We start from the raw sequence: 23331 nt of genomic DNA, 5'->3' as shown, positions 1-23331 counted from the left end.
TAGGTTTCTGTACATGTTCCATCTGCTGCTAGATGAAGCCTCTCAGGAAACAGTTATGCTAGGTTCCTGTCTGCAAGCGTAGCAGAGTATCATTTATAGTGTCAGGGGTTGGCTCTCTTATATGGTTTGAGTCTCAGCTTGGGGCAGTCATTGGTTGACTATCCCTGCACAACTTGTAGGCAAGACAAATTTGGGGTTGAAGGTTTTGTGGGTGGATTAATGTCCCTCTCCCTCCTCTGGAAGTCCTGCCTGGCTCTGGTAGGAATCTCAGCTGGATCACCCCCATAGCATCCCCATATCCCCCCTCTCAGAGATGCCCCCACTGATTTCCATTCTCACTCCCCCCATTCCTGATTGCCATCCATTCCCCTCCTTACCCCGTCTCCTGCTGACTTCCGTCTCTCATCCACCTCTCCTGAGTGAGATTCTCCCATCCTCCTTCAAGATCTCCTTATCACCCAGTTTCTTGGGTCGGTGGAGTGCAGTGTGGTTATCCTGCCCTCTATGGCTAATGTCCACGTGTAAGTGAGTACATACAAGCGTGTCTTTCTGGCTCTGGGTTTGATTCTAAGCAAGCACCCACATGGTGGCTCACAGACATCTGTAAATCCATTTCTAGGGATCAGATGCTCTCATTTAGCCTCTTTTGGCTCTAGACAAAATATGTGGCACAGATAAATAATGTGCAGGCAAAACAGCCACATATAAAATAGAATTACAATCCCAGCATGGGAAGAGAGAGACAGGAGGCTTTCCACGGCTCGCTGATGCACCAGCCTGGCTGAGTCAGCAAACCCATAAAGCAAGGTGAGTGGGTCCTGAAAGACAGCACCCACTGTTGACCTCGGGGACGTGCACGCACGCATGCATGCAGGCATGCACGCACATCCAAGTTCATGTTTCTATTTCTACATCACCTATATAAATGGCATGGGGGTGACCTGGGAAGCTGAGGCTCATTTTTAAAAACACGTCCTTCTCCAGCTCTCCATCTCCTGACTGTGATGTCAGCTTCATTCCTCTCAATCTGATAAACTTAGTTATCCCTCCATGCACCTCTTCTCCTAACTTCTCTTCCTCAACCCTTGGGGGCGGGGGGGTTCTTGCTGCCCCAGCTTCTCTCTCACTCAGCATGGCTGTCTGTCACTCAGCTTTGGTGATGGCACTACTAGCTCTCTGTCTTCTTCCCAGATTTTAGGACTAGCCAAGGACCATCCCTTAGTTCATTACAGAGTCTCTCTTGTACAGTATATAGTTGGTAAAAGTATGTGGTGGGCTGAGCCAAAATAAACCCTATTCTCTTTATTTAAAAACTGTGTTGTGTGACTATGCAAATGCCTTAGTGAGCCTGGAAATGGGAAAGTTTGTCAGGTAAAGGCTGTGTGTGGTGTGTGGGGCGGTTATGGATGCTTGAAGATGGGACTTGTTTTCTCTGCAGCTTTCATAAAGGATGGTATTACACAGGTAGGAAGAAAGTAAGAAGACAAGGTCCTGTAGTGCACAAGAATCTCTGAAGCTTCACATTTTAAGCTATCCCAATGATGAGACAGATTGATTTTAGACACTGCAGGGGAGATGCCTCAGCAACTTCACATATGTGAGGGGTTGTTTGGTTGGTTGGTTTTTATTGTTTTTGTGTGTGTTTTTTTGTTTGTTTTTGAGACAGGGTTTCTCTATGTAGTCCTGGCTGTCCTGGAACTTACTGTGTATACTAGGCAGGCCGCCAACTCAACAGTGATCTGCCGGCCTCTGCAGAGTTCTCAGCCTTCCTAATGCTGTGATCCCTTAACACAGCTCCTCATGTTACAGTGACCCCAGCCCTGATGTTGTTGTTGTTGTTGCTACTTCATAACTGTAATTTTGCTACTGTTACAAATTGTAGTTTAAGTAGCTGCTATCTCGATGTTACTTCTGTGAAAGGGCCGTTTGGTACCCACCCCGGAGGCCGTGGTGACCCACGGGTTGAGAACTGCTGCTCTAGATCATTTTGTTCAATTCTCAAATCAGCCATTAACACCCAAGGTGTCTCCTGACCCGAGGGAACAGAAACCTTCTAAGGGGTCAGCAGAAAAGCTGCAATACAGTTGTCCTTGCACGGGTATTTGGGCAACTGTGGGGAATAGGGAGAAGGAAGTGAACAGAAAGGGCAAAGAAAAAGTAAAACCCTGCAGCTGGGCCCTCCAGAAGTACACTTGTGCTTGGTATTTACAACTTTGGGTGGGTCTCCTCTTTGCCTTAGGCATGGCACTAGGTGCCCCAGAAGTGTGCAACCAGGTCACCTCACCCCAGTCTGTCCGGGGCCTTCTTCCTTGTACTGCCCAGCCGCAGCAGCAGCAGCAACAGCAGCAACTTCCTGCTCTCCCACCCACTCCTCAACAACAGCCACCCTTGAATAATCACATGATCTCACAGGTGAGTTACTACTCAAGTGTCCAGTACCCTTTGCTCTGATTCAGTGACGCTCTAGAAGTAAGGCCACCGTGTCATTTGTGGAAGTATTCTACACTTGCCTCTATTACTTATTTGTTAGTTGTTGGGAGGGCAGGATAAGGGCAGATGTTAGCCAAAGCATTCCCTTTGTTGTTGTGTTCTAATGAGACAAGGTGTCTTGAAGCCTATGTTAGCTTTAAAGTCTAGGCTGGGGGCAGCCTCAGCTGGTGTCCTGATGTCCACCCCCCACTCCCCAGATGCTGGGATTGCAGATGTGCACTGTCACACTTGGCTATCCTGAGAACTCCATTTTATGTTTCTTCCTCTTTTTATGAGACAGGGTCTGTCTGTGTAATCCTGGCTGGCCCAGAACTGAGTCCACCTGTCTCTGCTTCCTGAGTGCTGAGAATTTAAAGGTGTGTGCCTGATAGTTGACCCCTGGTTATCTGAGAATTTGTGGAATCTTTTGCTCCATGTTGTGTTTCTGCTGTACCCTTTAAAGTCCTGTGTAAAGTTAACAAAGTCATTCTGCTCACTGTATCTATGTGAGGAACTTAAAGCATCACAGCTCCAGGCCTCCCAAAGACAGAGGTTAGGTGCGTGGCATGTGCTGTAATTCCAGTCCTTTCGAAGCTAAGGTAGGAGGATCAAGTACGAAGAGAGGAGGGGCTACAGACTGAGTCTGAGCTCCATGAGCTGCAGAGTAAGAACTTTCCTTAAAGACAAAACTTTCTGGGCAGTGGTGGTTCTTGGCTTTAGTCACAGCACTCGAGGCCAGCATGGTCTTCAGAGTGAGTTCAGGACAGCCAGAGCTACACAGAGAGACCTTGGTTGATGTTGCTGTGAACCAAGGTTTCAGAGACACTGCTTCTGTACAGACCATGAAGGCCATCAGCCTGAGTCAGCTCTTCTGTCAACTGAATCTTCCTGTTCTGAGCGGAGCAGTCTCCTGTCCCATGTCTGACCTCAGATGTCCTTCGTAGTCAGAAGCCCGTCTGTCTCTGCTCTTCTGCTGCTGTCTTTAAGTTGTTTACCTGCCAGGCTGCTTCACACACACACACACACACACACACACACGCACGCACGCACGCACGCATGCACGCCCAAGCTAGCATGGCGTCTCTATGCCATGTTTGGTTTATCCATGAGAGGCCTGCTCTTTTCTGAAGAGAAATGGAGGAGGGGTGGATGGGGAGGAGCGGTGGGGAGGTTGGGGGTAGGGACTGCGAGGGAGGAGGGTGGGGAAACTGCAGGCGGGGTGTAGTAATAAATAGTAATAGTAGTAGTAGTCATAATTACTACTATTATTATTATTTTTGTTTTTTTGTTTTGTTTTGTTTTTTTAAAGAACCAGTTCCCAACCTGGTCAGTATGAATTGTAAACTCAAGTGGATGGATCCCAGGATGCCCTGTTAGGTCTTGTTCCTACTAGCTTAGGTCTCTGCTAAGACGTGCACTTGGGTCCATTGCTCTGCCTGTGAGTGGGTAAAGTGTTCCTCCTCCAGCTGCCCCCCAGCCTCCCGTGGTGTTGTTCTCTGTGTCCATCTCACTTGCTAAGGTCCCACTTGCATTTTTAGTTTCTTTTTCTCTGAAATGTGTGTATTTTAATACTATCTGGCTCCCTTTTCCCTCTTAGTCTTCTGTCTTTTCCTTTTACCTGCCATCCACACTTAAAACACAGCAAGAATGGAGAAGGGATAAAGAGATAGAGGAACAACCATGTGGGACCATGTGTTGGAATAAATGACAGGTGGGCTCCAGATTCCAGCCTTCTACTCCCAGCTCCTGGATTCTGCTATTCAGTGGAGGAGCTGTCGGTATGGAGTGTGGTGTTGGGTTAGATGCTATAGATTAGGGATTCAAAGGTTTCTGTTCTCAAAGAAATAATTCTGGAAGTTAATCATAATCACAGACTCCCAAACAGTCTTAGCCTGGGTAAGTCTGTGTGTCCGGGAGTGTCTGTGGTAGCTGTTAGCCTTACACTGTCTAACATGTGGTCCTGCCTTGCCTCTTCTCCCTGCCCCTCTCGTCTTCCCACGGCCTCTCCTTCCTCACCTCCGTCCCTGCCTTCCTGGCCTCCTGGCCACTCTGGCCTCATGGCTGTCAGCACTGTGGGGCTGTGCAGTTGCACAGAAATAATTGCGGTTTGGTCCCTCAAATAACATAGCAGTGTGGAAATGAGAGAAGTGACCAAATAAATATGTGTCACTGTGTTCTAACCCTTTTAGAAAACACTGGGACTGGGATCAGAAAGCATTTGCCCAGTCTCAGACATTGTGCTGGCAGAACAAGACTCACACTCTTCTTGGGATGCTTCCTTACTAAGCAGAACTGACCTCCTGCACCAGTGACACAGGCGGCACCAGGGACTCAGCCAGAGGGTGAAGGCTCAGTGGCTGGGTTTTGTTGAGTTTGGACTGGAGTGAATGTTACAAAGGAACCCTGTTTAACACTGTAGCTAGCTAGTGTCTCTGTGCATCCCAGAGCTCTCATGTATCCCAGAATTCACCAGTAGGTGGCAACAGATGTCCTTGTAGTCTCTTAGAGAGATCCTAGTTCTTATCAAACCAGACCACCACCACCTATAGATCCTAGCTCAAACCAAATCAAACCAAACCACCACCACCACCAAAACAGCATTGGCAATACTGGAGAGACAGTGGGAACGAGCACTGGCTGTTCTTATGGAGGACCTAGATTTGATTTAAGAATCAAATGAGGCTCACAGCCATCTGTAGTTCTGGTTCCAGGGGACAGGTATCCTCGTGGTCTCTATAGCCACTAGAGACATAACTGGTACATGTTACACATGCAGGCAAATGTTTACATACATTTAAAAAGAAGGGAGGCCCTCCGTTTACCATGGCCCTTCCTAGTTAAAGGAATCAGAAGAACATCAGCCTCTCGCCTCCCTTCTCCTCACAGCCCTCCCCACCACACACACAGATATAACTCTGGCTGTCCTGAATGACCTATGCAGACCAGGCTATCCTCCAGCTCAGAGATCCGGCTGCTTCTGCCTCCCAAGTGCTACAGTTAAGGTGTGTGCCACCACTCCTGGCTCACTCTTCATTTAAAATTCACAAGTGTGTGGAAAATGAGCTGTCTGACCACGTCACTGTTCACAAGCCTGAAGCAGGGTAATCATCCCTCAAGAGGCTTAGGACACTAGAAAATGTCTGTATGAACCAGCAGCATCTGTAGATAATGTTGGACAGCATGGCCAGCAGTTACATTTAGAATGCCATTGGCTTATAGGATATCAGTGGGACTGAGCTAACTTTCCAGGCTACAGCTATCTTCCTCTCCGGGACACTTGGGATTCTCAGTAACTCTTTAAAACTCTAGCTGTCGGATCCTCTGCCAAGGCCTCCAGTCCCCTTTGGGTTTCAAGCCATATTCTTTTGATTTAGCTTTGTGATCCCAGGTGGGCCCAGAGATCCCAGATTTCTCTGTTGCTTGGGGTTGAACCAAGAGCCTTACACTGCCAGGCAAGTACTCTGCTTTGCTATGTTACCCATCTCTTGATACTCTGCGGCTGTCGTGAATCAGTGTCTCAATGCTCTCCCCTCTCCTTCCTCACCACTCTCCTCACCCTCCTGCACCAGGAGCTGCAGCTGAAGGAGTGATGGAGTGATGCAGAGGACCAGACAAGAGGACGCGAGGAGAACAGTTGGCTTAGAACACTGCGTGTCCTCAGTAGACAGACTCTCCTCCTGAGGGTAGTGAGGGATTCAGGGATAAAAACCACAGCCTTCTGGTTGTACTTACTCCGAGTTTTCCCCATTCACTCATGAGGGCATTTTCGTATTGCACAGAAAATCATGAGTCAAGAATCTACTGTTTATTCCTTTTCTTCCCTGTAGAGAGAGATGTCTCTGTGGGCGAGCACTTCCTCTAGGAGAGCTGCTGGGTGTGCACAGTGTCCCTCAAGTGGGCACTTAGGGAGGTGTTGATGGAGCTCCTCAGATTGTGTGGTCAGCACAAAATGCACCTTGGGAAGGCTCTGCTTGGACCCACGTCACAGACCTTGGCCCTGAGAGTCCTGAGATAACTCACAGCTGCAGAGTTTAAGTGGCTAGTGGGGCAGAGAATACTGGGTCTCCTCTTAGAGGAGAGACTGCTTCTCTGAGAGAGATGTGAAAGCCACAAGCTATCCCAGGCTTGGTGGGCAGCCTGCTCAGTGGCCATGTGATTCATACGGAATGTCTTGTATGATTAACATGTTCCCCCCTTCCCTCCGCCTCTCTCCCTTTATGCTTTTCTCTTCCTCTCTACATGCCTCTGTGCTGCCCACAGCCAGTCCCAGCCCTGCAGCCCTCTCCGCAGCCGGTTCAGTTCTCTCCAAGCTCCTGTCCCCAAGTCCTTCTGCCAGTCTCTCCGCCCCAGCAGTACAACATGGTATAACCACCACTCCCCATCTTGTTGTGTCCCTGTGTGGCCTGTGTCTGTGGGGTGTCTGGGTCAGGCTTTAGTGGCCTTGCAAGCATGTGGTGCTTTTGGAAGAGCTGTAGAGAGCTGTGTCTTGAGGGGCTAGCACAGCATGTGCTAGAGAACAAGGATGCCGAGCTCCTGAGTAGGAGGAGGAGTCTCGCTGACGACCCAGGCCCTCAGCTCTGCTCTCTGCGTCCTTCATGCCATTGTTTCCCAGTTTATTCTGCACAGAATTGCTCTCTCTGATTTTCTTCCTTGCAGACTTCTCAGGTACTGGTTTTAAAGTGTTTAAATCCTACCTTTCTCATGTTTCAATGTATGTTCTCTTCAGATGCAAATACATGCTGTGTAGACTGTTTGTAAAGTGAATGTAGTGGCGCATACCTTTAATCCCAGCACTTAAGAGGGTAAGGCAGAAGGATTGCCCTGAGTACAAGACCAGCCTAGGCTACATAGTGAATTACAGTCCAGCCTGGGTTAGAGTCATATCCTGTCTCAAAAATAGCAAAAGTAAATTGTTTGCATCCTAAATACAAATCCTTTGTGAATCTGATTTCCCTCATAGTTGGTTCCTTCATGGTGGTGATGAACCCTTCCTTTTTTACCTTACTTTATTCTCAGCTCTCTGCTTTTTCACTAGAATCCCCTTTTTCCTCCTGCCTCTTATCTCCATTCTGAAACGTGCTGTGTAAGGACCTCAGTTCATCTGCAGTCTTGTCCTCTCGCCATCCGCTCCTGACCAAGACAGTAGCAAAACGGAATGGGACCACAGGGCAACGTGGTCTTGTGGTTTCTAGTATTTTCTTTTGCAGAAGAACTTCTCTGGTGTGTGTGTGTGTGTATGATTTACTATTTAAAGCACAGGAATCAGAATAGGAAGCCAAGAAACTAACCTGTCATCACACGAGTGAGACAGTGCACCACTCATTCTTAGGGAAGGCAGCTGAGAGAAAATGCAATTACTGCCCAGCCAGCCAGCCTCGCCCTGTAGCTCAGTCACTCACCCTGGCCTCCTTTCGGAGGTGAGAATTGGAAGTCATTTTTAAAGGGCAGGAGAACTCTAGGCTAGTGTCAGAGAACAAAGGTGGAAATGACCTGGGAAGGGAGTATGGAGAAGAGCAGCAGGAGTGAGCCTGCAGTCGTTGGCTGTGGAGGCACAAGAGCCTTGCGGTTTGTGAGGGTGAGTTCTGTAAGAACAAGATTTTGGGCAAGGCAGGGGCATGAGGAATACTGCAAACAGAAAGAGTCTTACAAACTTTAATTCTTGTTTGTCCTATATTCCTGTAGGTAGGTGCCCCCATCTCCTGAGGAATAACACGAGTAACATCTGTGATCGGGGCAGCCATTGTTGCATTTTGTAGAGACTGTTTCTGGATTTAGGCTTCACACAACTATCAAGGCTTGAGGCTAAAATGCATTTCTTAAAGTACAGAAACCAGACTATCCCAAATGGTATAAGGAATGCTGTAGAGTAGTGATTCTCAACCTGTGGGTTGCAACCCCTTTTGGGGGTGATGCCAAATGACCCTTTCTCAGGGGTTGCCTAAGACCATTGGAAAACTTGCATTGTAATATACTTGCATTACAATTCATAACAGTAGTAAGTTGCAAAATTACAAAGTAGCAATGAACATAATTCCATAGGTAGGAATGGTCCCTACATATGACAGTGTTAGTGAAGGGCAGCAGCGTTAGGGAAGTGGAGAGCCTGTGCCATAGAGCATTGCTGTGTCTGTCTTTTTGTTCTCGGTTTTGGTGATTAGTGTATTTGAGACAAGGCCTGTGTAGTCCAGGCTGGCAGAGAACTTAGTATGTAGCTGAAGCTAGTCTTGAGCCTCTGCCTCTCAAGTGCTGAGATCACAGGCGTGTGCCACCCCATCCAGCTCTGTCTGTCTGTCTGTATTGAAGCCAAATGCATGAGGTTTAACACAGCCTCAGTCCTTGAGTCCCTGCTCTCTCAACAGGCAGAAGACCTCAGCAACCCCTTTGGACAAATGAGCCTCAGCCGCCAAGGTTCTGCTGAAGCGGCTGACCCATCCTCAGCTCTGTTCCAGCCCCCACTTATCTCCCAGCATCCTCAGCAAGCTAGTTTCATCATGGCTTCTGCAGGACAGCCCCTTCCTACTTCCAACTATTCCACTTCTAGCCATGCTCCACCTACCCAGCAAGTCCTGCCACCACCCCAAGGCTACATCCAGCCCCCTCAACAGGTAAACAGCCCCTCCCCAGCCGTGAGTCAGTGCATGAGTCATCTCATGTCACAGTCCCTTCTTCCTCTAGTCTAGACAACCAGAAGGTTATCCTTGCTGTCCGCTTTGGACAGTTACCTGTCTGTACAACACAAGTGTGGTTTGATCTCAGACTTGTGCAGTCGTCCTACAGCTGTGAGCCCAGACTATCTCCGTTTACAAATGTCTGATTTTTAACCCTTGAGGCATTTAGGAAATTTGCAATTGTTACAGCTGAATTAGAGAGACCTCTCACATCTGTTTCTCTCAAAGATCCAGGTTTCTTACTACCCTCCTGGACAGTATCCTAATTCCAACCAGCAATATCGACCTCTGTCTCACCCGGTGGCCTACAGCCCCCAGCGTGGTCAGCAGCTGCCTCAGGCATCCCAGCAGCCTGGTACGGAGAACTGCCGCTGTAAGACAGCGGAGCCCAAGAAGGGCAGAGATCTGGGGAGCTAAGGGTGGCGGGGAATAGGAACTAGTCACTTTCTAAGAAGGGGCCAGGGTCTGTGGGAGAAACAAGGGAATTCCAGTTAGAGCTGCGGGCTGGCCTCCCACACATTCATGCTGACGTGTTCTGTGCCTTGACCATCCTTAGGCTTACAGCCCATGATGTCTAACCAGCAGCAGACGGCTTACCAAGGCATGCTTGGGGTCCAGCAGCCTCAGAACCAGGGCCTACTCAGCAACCAGAGGAGCAGCATGGGAGGCCAGATGCAAGGCCTGGTGGTTCAGTACACTCCACTGCCTTCTTACCAAGTGGGTGTATTCTATGTTCGGAAAGATCACTGAGTCCTTGTGAAGCCAAAAGGATAGGCTTCCCCAGTCATGCAGAATTAAGACTCCTGTACTGAGATGTCATCTGTTTCCCCTAGAACCTCTCTGGGTATTTTCTTCTCAAAGCAAGCCCAGAGAGTTTGGAAGACTTTAAATGGTGGTTTTTATACAGTCATATAAGCGAGTGTGTGCCCAGGAACCAGTTGAGAGGAAGCCAGAGCTCCTTCCTTGTGTCTGGTATCTCAGGGTGGGGGTGGGGGAGGTTGAGGTGGCTCTGTGAGTATTTGCTTTAGGCACATGAGGCCTGCTGGTTGTGCTGGCCTAGTGATGAGCAGCCTTGGGGCGAGCTCAGTAAGATGACCCTGCTCATGCTCTTCTCCACCAGGTCCCAGTGGGCAGTGACTCACAAAATGTGGGCCAGCCGCCTTTCCAGCAGCCCATGCTGGTCCCTGCCAGCCAGTCTGTGCAAGGAGGCCTCCCAGCAGGAGGCGTGCCTGTGTACTACAGCATGATCCCACCAGCTCAGCAGAATGGCACGAGGTGAGGACTGGAGGGCCGGAGAGCCAGGCACATGTCCTGTTGACCTTGAGCAGTTGCCACACCGCCCTTTGTCTCTACTGGTCTAAGAAACCCAGTATTAACCCCAGCCAGTCTCCTGTACAGTGCATACATACAGTCCCAGCAGCACTTGAGAGGGTCACAACTGCCTGGTGAAACCCAGTCTCGAAAGTGTGTGTATAGGAGTCATCCTCTTTCTCCTCACTGATTTCATATTTACTTAGGGCCAGACTCAGAACTGCGAAATAGGAACTGATCATCAACAATATACTTATATAATCTTCTCTCACTGTAGAGAGAATGCAGATAGGTCATGGCTAATAAGATCATTGTAGTAGAATAGACATCATAACCTAGTATACTACCCGAGTTTTGTTTCTGTTTCTTTGTGAGACTTTTTGGTTCTACTACACAAGCTAGGCTGGCCCTGAACTCTGCATCTTTCTACCACCTTGACCTCTTGAGTGCTACTGAGATTATAGGTGTGTAGCACCATGACTGTTTCTTTGGGTTGTTTTGTTTGTTTGTTTCTTGATTTATTTTTAGAAACGGGGTCTTTGCTCAGGATGGCCTTGAACTCCTGCCCCCTCCCATTTATGGTCTCAGTCTGTCTCTGTCTCTGTCTCTGTCTCTCTCTGTCTCTCTGTCTCTCTCTCTCTCTCTGTGTGTGTGTGTGTGTGTTCATGTGGATACATGTCACGTGGTGGGGGGGTATACTCAAAAGGCAGATGTGGATGTTGGATCCCATAGACCTAGAGCTAGAGTTACAGGTGGCTGTGGGCTGCCTCGAGTGGGACATGGAGTTGGACTTTGCTCTTCTAAAAGATGAAAAAGTGTTCTTAACCACAGAGCACTCTGTTCAGCCCTCTCATTGGGTTGGATGATATGTTGGTTGGGTTTGCTTTTTGTTTGTTTATTTTGCTTTGGGTTTTGTTCAGTTTTTCTTTGAGACAGGGTTTCTCTCTGTAGCCCTTGCTTGGAACTTGCTCTGTACACTAGGCTGGCTTTGAAATTAGAGGTTCACCTGCTTTTGCTTTCTGGGTGCTGGGATTAAAGGCAGACACAACCATGCTCACTTCTTTTAAATGAAGAAATTCAAGCTAGTATTCTTAACAAACCTACGTCACAGAGCTGGATAGAAGTGTACCTGAACTACATTAGTGTAGGTCTGATTGTATGTGTCTCTGTGTGTACATCTCCAGTGTGTGTGTTCATGTGTATGTATCCATGTTGTTTTCAATATGGCAGTGTTTTTCTCCTGTTTGTCTTGAAGGGATCCCCAGTGTTGACTGTGTATACACCCTCAGTCATTCACCCTTTCTTTCACTCCTTGTAGCACTGTAGCCCTGACTTGATTTAGTATTTACGTGTTTTTAAAACCTCTGTGTGTGCGCACATATATGTGTTTGGTCCATATTGTTAGGAAGAGCATGTGCTGCTAACATTCCATATTTAGTGCAGATTAGCAGCTTCCTAATTGAAAGATGATCAAGTACAAATATATATAATTAAGTTTCAACTGATGAGTGATTTTAGAAATTGCCTGGTAAATTGGTCTGGGAATGGCTTGTAGCTGCCTCTGCTTCCCACAGGGGAGGCCTAGGAAGCAGCAGATGTTTGTCAGTAGCCGTGTTTCTGCCTCTGTCCATTACCACTTCTCTTTTCTCCCCTCCAGCCCTTCTGTGGGGTTCCTCCAGCCTCCTGGCTCTGAGCAGTACCAGCTGCCTCAGTCTCCCTCCCCCTGCAGCCCACCTCAGATGCCACAGCAGTACTCAGGTAAGACCATGGAGAGTAGGGGTGGGCTCAGGTATTGGCCAGGGCATGTACTACTGAAGAAGGGAGGCTTCAGAGGTGGGCCTACCACTCAGAAGGTAGAGACAGAAAGGTCATGGTTCCTGGTCCTTTTGTTGATGTGTGTGTGTGTGTGTGTGTGTGTGTGTGTGTGTGTGTGTGTGTATGTATACACTCACTGTCAGAAAAGCTTCTGTCTGCTGCACTCCTTCATCCTGTAGACAGCTTGTCTCTTTCTCTTGGGAATATAAAAACAAAGCTGAGAAACACTTTGTAAAGCATCATAGATCTGTTTAACAGACTTTAGTGAGTTCTCACATGCACTGTGATGTTCTTATTCTGACCACAATCTATAACAAAATCTAAGTAAGACTAGAGAGTGAATTTGTACTGGAGGTCATCATGATCCCGGGACTGGCACTTAGGGCTTTTGACTGTGTCTGTAAGCTGCATCGTCAGCCAGTCTTGAGGAGACTTTGTGCTCTATCCTGTCTGTTCAGGAGGGAAGGAAATGGCTTTATGTTAAACAGCTATAGGATTCTTCCACAGGGCCTGCTATGCCACATGAATGCATATGGCATGTGACCCTGGCTGTCTGCTCCTAGCATACCAAGGGCACTCCTACACAGCCACACAGTGTGGTTACAGAAACTTCACCCTCGGGGCATCCCATTTCACTCTGAATGTGGGGGTGTGGATAGATCTTCTACCTCTTTTGGTGACAAGGAGCCATTGGCTGGTTTCCCATTTAGAATGAAACGCTTTTACCTAAGATGTGTTATACTTTGCTGTTAGATGCTTTGAGGCAGTTACAGAATCAATCTTGCTCATAAGATATATCTCACCTTTACGGTGAAATGACTTCTGGTTTCATCTAGACCAAACGGAGATCTCTCACAAGCTGAGGTTTTAAATCCATCCACTCTTTTATTACGTGAGTGAGCTCTCTGGCTGCCTCTTCTGTCTGCCCAGGGCACTTGGCCTTGACTGTCCCAGTGGACTATGGAAATTGTAGAAACCAGCTCCAACAATCGCTGCACACGGTGCTGGTGCCTGGCACTGCATGGCACATCCTCTCTTGTTAAGATCAGTGTGTGCGTGCGCACAAGGACATGCTTGTGTGTGTCTTGACCTCCTTTATGATACCTCGGTATATCTCTTTGGTCTCTGGTATCTGTTGTTCAATATAAAAAGGTCTTGGATCAAAAGCAAAGCCATAGGAAATAATTATGTATCGCTTGCTTGGTCTAGTACTAAGCCAACTAAAACATCTTTTGTTCAGGAGATCAGCAGCACTAGAGATGAAGGTGAAGGAAGGAAGTAGTCCAGACTTCCCAGGTCAGGGAAATAAGGAGGCATCTCCATTGCCTGTTGTCCTTGCTGCCCAGGAGCTCCTCCCAGTTACAGCTTCTTTCCTCCCTAAACTGACCCCGCACTTCTGACAGTCTCGTGCCTTTCCTCCGTCCTAACTTATGACACGATGTTCACAGAACCACTGATGTTTAAGTGTTTACTGTCTGCTCATGGGAAGTAAAGACATTTTAAAAAGAAACACCTTCCTTTCCAGTTTACTGTTAACTCAGAAGATAGATGGCAGGGATGGCCTACAAAGGCCACCCTCACCTTCAGAGGACAGTCACCCCACTTTCCTCTCATGGAGCAACATGGTCACTTTTCCAAAAATAAAGGCAGGGATTAGGATTGGCTGTTCCTGGAACAACCGCTGTGGTTTATTAATACCTTTTTGTAGTTGCCCAGTTCATCTGAACCTTAATTCTGCAACTATAATGCTACATATAACTTTAACTCTAGGAAATATTTTGTGTTCTCTGAAATGATGGCTTACAGGTCTTCTGAGGTTCATACAGGACTCCTGTTTGGGAAAAGTACACACAGACATGAAATGACAATGACACCTGTACACAGACTCTCAGCTCCCAGCAACACAGCTGTGAAGACAGTGTCCTGTGCAGCAAGAGCCTCTCACATACTTACTTGCTCAGCTCAGGGTTTTCAAGACTGAGAATATTCCCTTCCACTTCAGGAAGATCTTCCTCTCCCCTGCCAAAAAGGGTAGGGGCTGGGGAGCCAAGACACTGATTTCTGTCCTGTCATTTTAGCTTCATTTCTTTTTCATAGAGCTGGTCCCTGCTGGTGAAGAAGAATCCCTGTCAGTTTTCTCTCTCAATGATCTTAAAAAAAAAAAAAAATCTAAACAAAAAACGAAAACCAATTCTGCTAGACATAAATGTCATCTGCTTGTATTTATGTGGTCTGCCCTGCCCAATCGACCTTTCTGCCCAGGTTTAATGATGCCACTTAAAAAGCCATTCACACGTCCCCTCTCCTTTCTTAGCTCTCAAGCTGAAATTGATTTCCTTACTCAGCTCCCTTCTCCTTCTTTCCACCCTCTCATTCCAGGCTCCTTCCCCAACCTGAGGAGAAGGAAGTGCTATCCCTGGGCAGTGGATTTTTTTTTAATTGCCATGTCCATTAAGAAGTAGGGACAGTTCAGCTGTTAACAGACGCCACCTGCTTTTGGCTCGAGGAAGAGAAGCATAAAATCAGCTCATCAGTTGAGCAGTGTCTGTGTCCTCGGTTGAGTGAAGGAACAACGCTCCAGGCCAGCGGGGGAGGACTGGGGATAGGGAGGAGTTCAGAACAGAAACTGCAACCAAGAATCCTGGCTTTATTATTGTTGTTGGCGTTAGGGGAAATAATATAAGGACTTCGTGCTTTTCCTCCCTCCTGTGGAGCCCCCAGTAGTTCCTGTGTACATTTCCTTTGTCCTGCTTAGGCATCACATAGACCCTGGCACATGCCCCACCGTTCCCAGCCCAGGGCGTTAGGCTTCAATTGTGAGGTGCCTTCCAGAAAAGCTGTAGATTGGATTATTTTCTCATAGGGCCCTTGGGTTTCATGAGGAGTCTGAATAAGGTCAACTGCAGTGTGGTTGGTAGAGGATGTTAGAGTGGGTGGGGCTGCTAGGATGCCTGGATGCTCTAGTAAGCAGAGGGGTTATGGATGCATAACACACCACAGCTGTGCAGTTTCATGTGGCCCTTTCTGTAGGCCACACTGATGGATGCCCTTCCCCTCTTGTGCGGGGGGATAAGCAGATACCACCCTATTGAACTGTTTGTGTTCTCTGGTTTGGTAAACCCTAGAGGGGTGGAGTACACAAATGGGCCGGAGAATAGGCTCAGATACCTTCTATGTCTCCTGAGCTAAGACTGCCTGTCTTTTCTTTTACTTTCCTGTGACCAATACTACCTGAGTGAACACTCGCTCAGCATGACTGGTACCCAGAGGCTGTACCATTTTCCCATTATTGCAGCAGTGTGGTAGTGGCAGCATTGGCAGCCCTGAAGCACCAAACATGAAAACAGCAGCAAGCTTTTGAGATAGTAATGCCTGCTCCCATTTCTCCACCACCATACACACTGGCTCAGCCTCAGCAGAAACACAGCCTGGCTGCTCAGACGCCGACACTCATGCTGTCTAGTCCCACGCGTGGAGTCAGAGCCTACCTGTCCCTGCCAGCAGGGACTGTCCATTAAACTGCCTCTCCCTGACTCTTTACCTTCTCTTTACCATAAAGAAGATAGAGTTAACGTTCCTCCTCAGTGTGCCCTTTCCCTCCTCCACCTGCTGAGTAGAGGAAGTAGCAATTGGCCGCCAGCACCATACCTCACAGTCATATCCAGTTGGGCCCTGGAGTCTGCCAGTATAGCCTTCAGTACGGCCATTATCCTTCTGGCTACTCTCCTTCAGACCCTCCTGCTTCAGTCTTCTTACCACCAGACCCCTCCCTCCATCGCCCTGTTTACTTAGCCAGTGCAAGTACAAGGTGGGCTCCGCAGAGCACTGGTGCTCTCCCAGCATCTCCAGGGCACCGTCCAAGTGTCCTACCAGGACGCACCTCAGACTCCACTGTCAGCTCTTCATTTAGTGTCTGCACTGTTAATAGACTGTCCTTGCTGGGAGGACAGTGCGCAGGCTTGTTTGTGCTACATTCATTGTCCAGCATAAGTACTGGCACATAGCAAACATGCAGTAAATGTTTGTTAAATAAGCTTCTTATCTCCTAGTATTTTCCCCCACTGCGGTTATATCTTAGCACCTCAAAATTATTTCTCATTTTCTGAATATGACTTGTACTCTCTGCTTGAGCTGTTCCCCCACTGGTGACAAACAGTGCTTAGTAAGGCGGTCTAGTGAAGCTGTGAGCTTCCCTCTTCTCCAGAACAATAGATTTTGCTGGCATTACCTGCAATCCTTCCCAGAGAAACTTGCACATACCTGCAGCCCTGGCCCATGACCCAAACCCAGACACAGATCCAACCAGCACTGTGCCCAGACATTTCAGCAATCTGACCTGGGTGTTTGGTAATACTCAATTTGGACAGGATAGAGTAGTTTTTCTGCCAGTCATAACAAAATGCCCGTCATCAGGTGAAGGGCAGGAGAGCACTGGCATCTGGTTCCGTCTCTCTTCCACTCAGGCCTCCACTGGTGGGGTGTGGGGGGTGGGGAAGTGGGGATGAGAATTAGAAGCCAAATCAGCAGTCATTTCAGGTTCTTGGCAGGACACAGAACGACCCTGAAACAAGTGGGTGGATTTTCTTGATGGCTTTTCCATCCAGAGATAACTCTACATCCAAAATAGCTTGAATTCCCAACACCAGTTTTCCTCCTGCTACTCAGGAGTGTCACCTTCTGGACCAGGTGTGGTGGTCATGCAACTGAATGTCCCTAACGGACCCCAGACCCCCCAGAATCCTTCCATGGTCCAGTGGAGTCACTGCAAATACTACAGTGTGGACCAGCGTGGTCAGAAGCCTGGAGACATGTACAGTCCTGATAGTAACCCCCAGGTAAGTCTAACCCTTGTCATTTGTTTGGTTTGGTTTGGTTTTGAGACAAGTGTCTCACTATTTAGATCAGGCTGGCCTCAAATACTCAAACTCACAGAGATCACCTGCCTCTGCCTCCCAAGTGCTGGAATTAAAGAAGTGTGCCTCTGTGCTCAGCTCTGCCCTTGCAGGTCTGTCATCTTCTCAGGAGGAAATCTTTATATCATCCACTGAGCAGCCTTTTATACATCTTTCTCCAGATGTTTTAAGGGAGAAACATGAGGATAACAAAGGGAGTCCTTTCTCAGGAGCCCAGTTATAGACCACATCAGACATGCTTAGAGCAGAGTCTGCGTGGCCAGGATGAGTGCTGCTTAGCAGCGGGTCACAGGCTCGGGGTTGCAGCAGATGACAGCTAAAGAGCCCCCTGCTGACCTCTGTCCTCCACACACATGCACATATGGAGGGGACCCCTGGGTTAAAATTTCCAGAATTTGACTCAAGGTTTACTTTTCTTGCACATTGAAACACGATGTGACAGTTATCACAACAGAGTTTTAGGCATAGCTTCATAGAAACTCCTTAGCAAAGTAGCAAAATATCTGTGGCCTTTACAATAAAAATGAGTTTTATTGACTAATAACTAGGGCCTAAGGAAGAAGGATTGTGATAAACATAAGGATGCTGTCTTAGTTAGGGTTTCACTGCTGTGAAAGGACACCATGGCAAGGCAGCTCTTATAAAGGACAACATTTAATTGGGGCTGGCTTACAGGTTCAGAGGTTCAGTCCATTATCATCAAGGAGGGACATGGCAGTGTCCAGGCAGGCATGGTGCAGGAGGAGCTGAGAGTTCTGCATCTCCATCTGAAGGCTGCTAGCAGAGCACTGACTTCCAGGCAGCTAGGGTGAGGGTCTTAAAGCCCACCCCACAGTGACACACCTACTCCAATAAGGCCACACCTCCAAATAGTGCCATTCCCTGGGCTAGGCATACTCACACCATGACAGATGGGTTCTGTTGAAGGACTCTTTCGTAAGGGTGGGTTCCAGTCACTGAGAGACTAAGCTCAAGATAAAGGTCTAAACAGTGCCAGGAGTTGGAGGGCCTTGAGAAGGATGACTCCATAGAACAGCAGAGGTCATGAGGTCATCAGACAGCATCCACTCCAGCCTTCTGGGAGACCAGGCATCAGTCATTTTCTAAAACCCTTAGGAGAAAACAGGCCTTCGTGTTTACCAAGTCTGGTCCCTCCGCTGCTGTCTCTAAGCTGTGCGTGGTAAACACACACACACACACACAGACAAAGCATTCAGGGTGGGGCTGCTGGGATAAGTGAGCGGTTCACTACTTGACTAGCATACAGGAAGCCCGGGGTCTGATCCCAAGCACTGGAAGTAAGAATAGTATGTAATAGCACAAACTCATTAGGGAACAAGAAGGTAGCGGGAGGCAGCGGGCTGACTCGGGCAGTGCTTACGAGACCACTTTGTTTCTTGACAGTGGTGAATTGGAAACCGTGGGAACATACAAAAGATGGTGTGTGATATGTGATCTGGGAACACACAGAGGATGATGTGTTTATGTGACATGTGCTCTTCTCTTTCACAGGCCAATGCACAAATGGGTGGCAGCCCCGTCACATCTCCTACCCAGTCTCCAGCACCCTCTCCTGTCACGAGCCTCAGCAATGTCTGCACTGGACTCAGCCCCCTGCCTGTCCTCACACCATTCTCCCGGCCTGGAGGTCCTGCACAGGGTAGGCAGTCAGATGAAGGTGGGCTGCCCTGGAGCTCAGCATTCGTATTCCATTACAAGGTGGAAGACTAGAAGATAGCAGCAGGCAGGGAGGTGGTGCAGGGAGCGCGTGCTCTAACATCTGCTGGGGCAAAGCCTCTCCTACTGCTCTTCTGTGGATATTTTACGTGTGTGTGTGTGTGTGTGTGTGTGTGTGTGTGTGTGTGTGTGTAAGTAAACTGGACTCATACTCAGTTGTGAGGCCCTGGTGTGGTGCTGAGACACGCCCGGGTCCTCTGCAGGCACTGAGTGCTCTAAGTGATGAGCATCCTCCAGCTCCAGGAAGACTGTGATCTCTAAACAGGCAGCTGTACATTTCAGTTAAAAAACATCTAGGTTCCAGCTCCAGGACAAACTAGCTTTGTGATAGTAGACAAGTTACTTAAATTTATAAATAGACCTTAGTGCCCTCATCTGTAAAATGGGATTAACCATACTTAAGATAGAAATAATCTTATTGCTTTTTGCTTTGGTTGTTACAAGTAATGTAAAAATAAGATTAAGATATTGTTTAAAAACTTCAAAAAAAGTGTTTAAACATTTGTTTGTTTTATGTATATGAGTACCCTGTAGCTATCTTCAGACACATCAGAAGAAGGCATTGGACCCCATTACAGATGGTTGTGAGCCACCATGTGGTTGCTGGGAATTGAACTCAGGACCTCTGGAAGAGCAGTCAGTGCTCTTAACCTCTGAGCCGTCTCTCCACCTTGTTTAAAAACTTTAAACTACTCTGAAATCAGCCATTTGTGAGTAGTGAGTTGAACAGCACATAGTCTGTCAGGTATGCTACAAGTGCTGTACAGGCTGTGTTCAGTCGGCTGTCCAACAGCACCAGTGTGGGCTCTCCCAGCAATGCGTTTGCAGTTACACAGCCAGCATTCCTGACTGGACATCAGGCTTTGAGCCTGCACTCCTGTCTGCTTGGGACTGCCTCTCTCATGAGTCAGAGACTAACATCCCCGAGGAGATGAGGGACAGTCAGAAAGCTCAAGGTTTTTCCGTGGTCATTTTCCTTTTCTTGTTTTCTTGAGACTAAGTTTCACTTTGTATCCCAGACTGGCTTGGGATTCACTGTGAAGTCCAGGCTGGCCTCAGACTCTTAGCAGTCCTCCTACTTCAGCCTCTCAAGGGTTAGATAATAGGCATGTACACCAAACTCTTCTCTGGCATTTTACCTGGGGTCTACCGTGGAGAGAACTCATAGGGATTTAATAGTCCTGCACTGAGTTTAGGAAGGGACACAGCTCTTCGTTTGTTTCATTTTGTTTTTCTGAGGCAGAGTCTAACTATGTAGCTATGGCTGTCCTTGAACTCTCAATATAGACCAGGCTGACCTTGAAACCATAGAGATCTGCTTGCCTCTGCTGAGTGTTGGGACTAAAGTGTGTGTTAACACATAGAAATGTAACTCTTAAATCTGTTACATAAGCACTCCCATCATAGAAGAGGTAGGAACAGGATGCATTGCTATTTATCTCCAAAGCCCTTAAGACTCATACTTGACATACCGTGAGGCTCAAGCTCCTGAAGAACCATCCATCCTCACTCCTTAGGTGATGGGCGCTATTCCCTGTTGGGTCAGCCATTACAGTACAATCTGTCCATCTGCCCTCCCTTGCTCCATGGCCAGTCAACTTACACGGTGCACCAGGTAAGCACATCCACTGTCAGTCTTGGGGTGTCAGACTCCCCTTCTCATCTGGGCCCCTACCTGTGAGCCATCTGCTTAACCAGCTGAGTGGACACAGGAGAAAACCCAGAATGGACAAGGCATGGAGTTTTACCCTGTTCTTGTACCCCTGATTCCCCTTCGATACCCAGAGGGAGAGGTTTTATGTCCCACTCCCTGGGAAATCTAACTCTGTGGCTGGGTAGGGCTCGGCGGGGTGCTACTCCTCAGTGTCTCGGGCAGACACTGGGGCACACGGCAGTCAGTGTTGTTCACACGGGATGAGAATTACATTGGCTGTTGAAGGGACAGAGTGGACTGAAGCACGGCAGCCGAGGCAAGAGACAAGCACTCAAGTCTGCCTCCACTGACCTGGGGACAGCAGATGTGGGTAAGTGGCAGAGATCCAGACCCCATTGCCATCCCAGTACAAGTGGGAAAGCCAGCTGAGCGGGGAGGGTGGGGGAAATGGAGTCTTCTTTGCGCCAGAGCAAGCAGAAGGTAGAGAGATGACGTGACTGTGTCTCTGAGCCAGCCATGCAGGGTCTGGAGGTAGACCTTCAGAGACATTTGGAATAGCACAGTATGAGTGGCTAAGCCTCTTGTTAATCTGAAGTCTCCTAGAAGCCCTCCTGTCCCTAATCTAGGACCCTTGGTCACCTTAGACCTGACTTGGTAGTATAGGAGAGGAGCTTTCCTCGTCGGGTCTTCCATGCCTGGCACACAAGGTGCTGGGATCCCACAGGCCGCAGTTGTTACCTAAACAAGGCAGGAGACGATGGGAAGGGTACAGGACGTCTGTGTGGACCAGCCTCTGGGTGGAAAGGGATCATACTTCAGGTTGAGCCACTGAGTTCATTAAAGGTTACGACAAAACTCCGTTTCACAGCAGTGACTCCCTGGGAAGGAATGGAGTTGTAGGTGAAGATCAGAAGCCCGAGATACTAATTCTCAGTCCCTTCTGACCTACATCTCCAGTTAGGAGAGAGGAAGGTTCATTTTATCTTTCTGGCTGCCCTCTTCCCCACTTCTCTTGATGGGGTTAAGTTAGGTTGATCTGGGGAAACTAAGAGGGAAAGGTAGGGCTTCTGTGGGCTTTTTTGGGTACAGGCTTGATCAGTGCTGCTGCCAGGCCACTGTCCAGTCTTTACTCTCACGACCATTTGTCTCCTCCCCCTTCAGTGCTGGGACGAGTCCTGGAGGTGACTGATCTCCCTGAAGGAATCACCCGCACAGAGGCAGACAAACTCTTCACCCAGCTCGCCATGTCCGGTGCCAAGATCCAGTGGCTGAAGGATGCTCAGGGGCTGCCTGGTGCAGGTGGGGGGGACAACAGTGGGACTGCCGAGAACGGCCGCCACTCGGACCTCGCTGCCTTGTACACCATAGTGGCTGTGTTCCCCAGTCCCCTGGCAGCCCAGAATGCCTCCCTTCGCCTCAACAACTCTGTGAGTCGCTTCAAACTCCGAGTGGCTAAAAAGAACTACGACCTGAGGATCCTGGAGCGTGCTAGCTCTCAATAGCTGGAGGAGGGGAGGGGCTGGCACGGTAGGACCGAGGGCCAAGCACGGGGAGCCAAGGTGGACGCCTGGGCCGAGCCTACCACATACGGCTGAAGAGAGAAGCAGACAGATTCTCAACCGGCATGGGACTCCTTGCCATGGGAGTCCTTGCCGTGGGTCCCCCTTCCCTGGTTGGTCCCCTTCTGTCTCCCCTCCTTCCCATCTTCTATCATTTTTTAAATCTCTTCTCCCACCATGAAATTAATTTCTTTCATATTTTTGGCTGAGTAGAATTGAGAGGGTCCCGCCCTCCCCTTCTCCCATTTCATCACCAGCCCAACCTCCCTTCCCTCTTTTGGTCTTCATGAATATATTTATATGGACAGAATTAAGAAAAATAAATTGATTTCCCCATTTGTTCACTTCCCCATCTTGTCTCCCCAACCCCACAGAGTTAAACTTGGTACTCCCCCACCCTAATCCATCCCCAGAGCACTTGTATATTGTTTGTTTGAGGTTTGTGCCACAGTAACAGACACAGTATTTAATTGCACATACAGACGTTTGCTGGGTTCACTGTAAATTTTATTTAATCTGGTTTTTTGTTTGTTTGGGGAGTTACTTGGGGGGAGGTTGGTTTTGTTTATAAATATAAAAAAAGCAAAAACCTGTCACTGGCCATCAATCTGTTTCACTGTTTCTCTGTTGGTGTTGGCTGGGCTAGAAGCTCTGAGTAGGCCCAGTTCTACAACTACTGAAAGGCTTTTTTGTCAGTTAGGAAGATTTCCCTAGCGTGTGCACATGATTTTCTAACCTCTTCCTTCTGGCCTCTTCTTTTCCCCTGTACACAGTTCTCAGCGCGGGCTGAGTCTCTTAAATTGTGGTCTGTAGTTCTCAAACTCTGCCAACTGCTTTTCACCAAGTCCATTGCTCTCAACTCTGGGCCTTTGTGTCCATATCAGAGGCTCCTTCTTGCTCATTAACTTTGATATTCATTATAGCCTGACTACTGAGCTGGGCAAGTCCAGTCCAGAACTAGGTCGGGATGCTGACCTCATTTCTGTCCATCTGATCTTCTGAGAACCTTCAGGGATGGGGCACTTTGCACCTTCAATCCCTGAAAGAATAGGGTTGGGTTCTTGGCAAAAACAAATGGCTGTGGCTTACAGTAAAACCACCTGAACTCACAGTGCCAAGATGCTCACTCATCAGGGACTGTCCCTGTCCCTGTCCCTGTCCCCTGCAGTTGACAGAACTGAGAATCACAGATCACCATTTGCAAG

The 23331-nt window shown here is 48.3% G+C and overlaps 1 protein-coding gene across 8 annotated transcripts in view; it reads left to right on the top strand.

Moving 5' to 3' along the window:
* The window catches only part of R3hdm2 (R3H domain containing 2), a 111693-nt gene extending 88973 nt beyond the window's left edge, over window positions 1-22720 (top strand). For 5 of the 8 annotated variants that reach the window (XM_028752064.1, XM_028752063.1, XM_028752062.1 and 2 more), the window contains 11 exons: window positions 2240-2412; window positions 8829-9074; window positions 9366-9492; window positions 9694-9854; window positions 10258-10412; window positions 12106-12206; window positions 16929-17098; window positions 18689-18836; window positions 20431-20528; window positions 20853-20937; window positions 21729-22720. In XM_028752064.1, coding sequence (XP_028607897.1) covers window positions 2240-2412; window positions 8829-9074; window positions 9366-9492; window positions 9694-9854; window positions 10258-10412; window positions 12106-12206; window positions 16929-17098; window positions 18689-18836; window positions 20431-20528; window positions 20853-20937; window positions 21729-22069 — 1805 coding nt within the window. In that variant the 3' untranslated portion in view covers window positions 22070-22720. Of the gene's footprint in view, window positions 1-2239; window positions 2413-6729; window positions 6832-8828; window positions 9075-9365; window positions 9493-9693; window positions 9855-10257; window positions 10413-12105; window positions 12207-16928; window positions 17099-18688; window positions 18837-20430; window positions 20529-20752; window positions 20938-21728 lie in introns of all 8 variants that reach the window. The other 3 variants (XM_028752066.1, XM_028752061.1, XM_028752065.1) reach the window with 3 other exon arrangements.
* The last annotated feature ends 611 nt before the right edge of the window (window positions 22721-23331 follow it).

This window comes from Grammomys surdaster, unplaced genomic scaffold (assembly GCF_004785775.1).
Source record: "Grammomys surdaster isolate TR1022 unplaced genomic scaffold, NIH_TR_1.0 125877, whole genome shotgun sequence".
Lineage (NCBI taxonomy): Eukaryota > Metazoa > Chordata > Mammalia > Rodentia > Muridae > Grammomys > Grammomys surdaster.
Note: the sequence above shows the minus strand (reverse complement) of the source record. Positions and strands in the feature narration are given on the sequence as shown.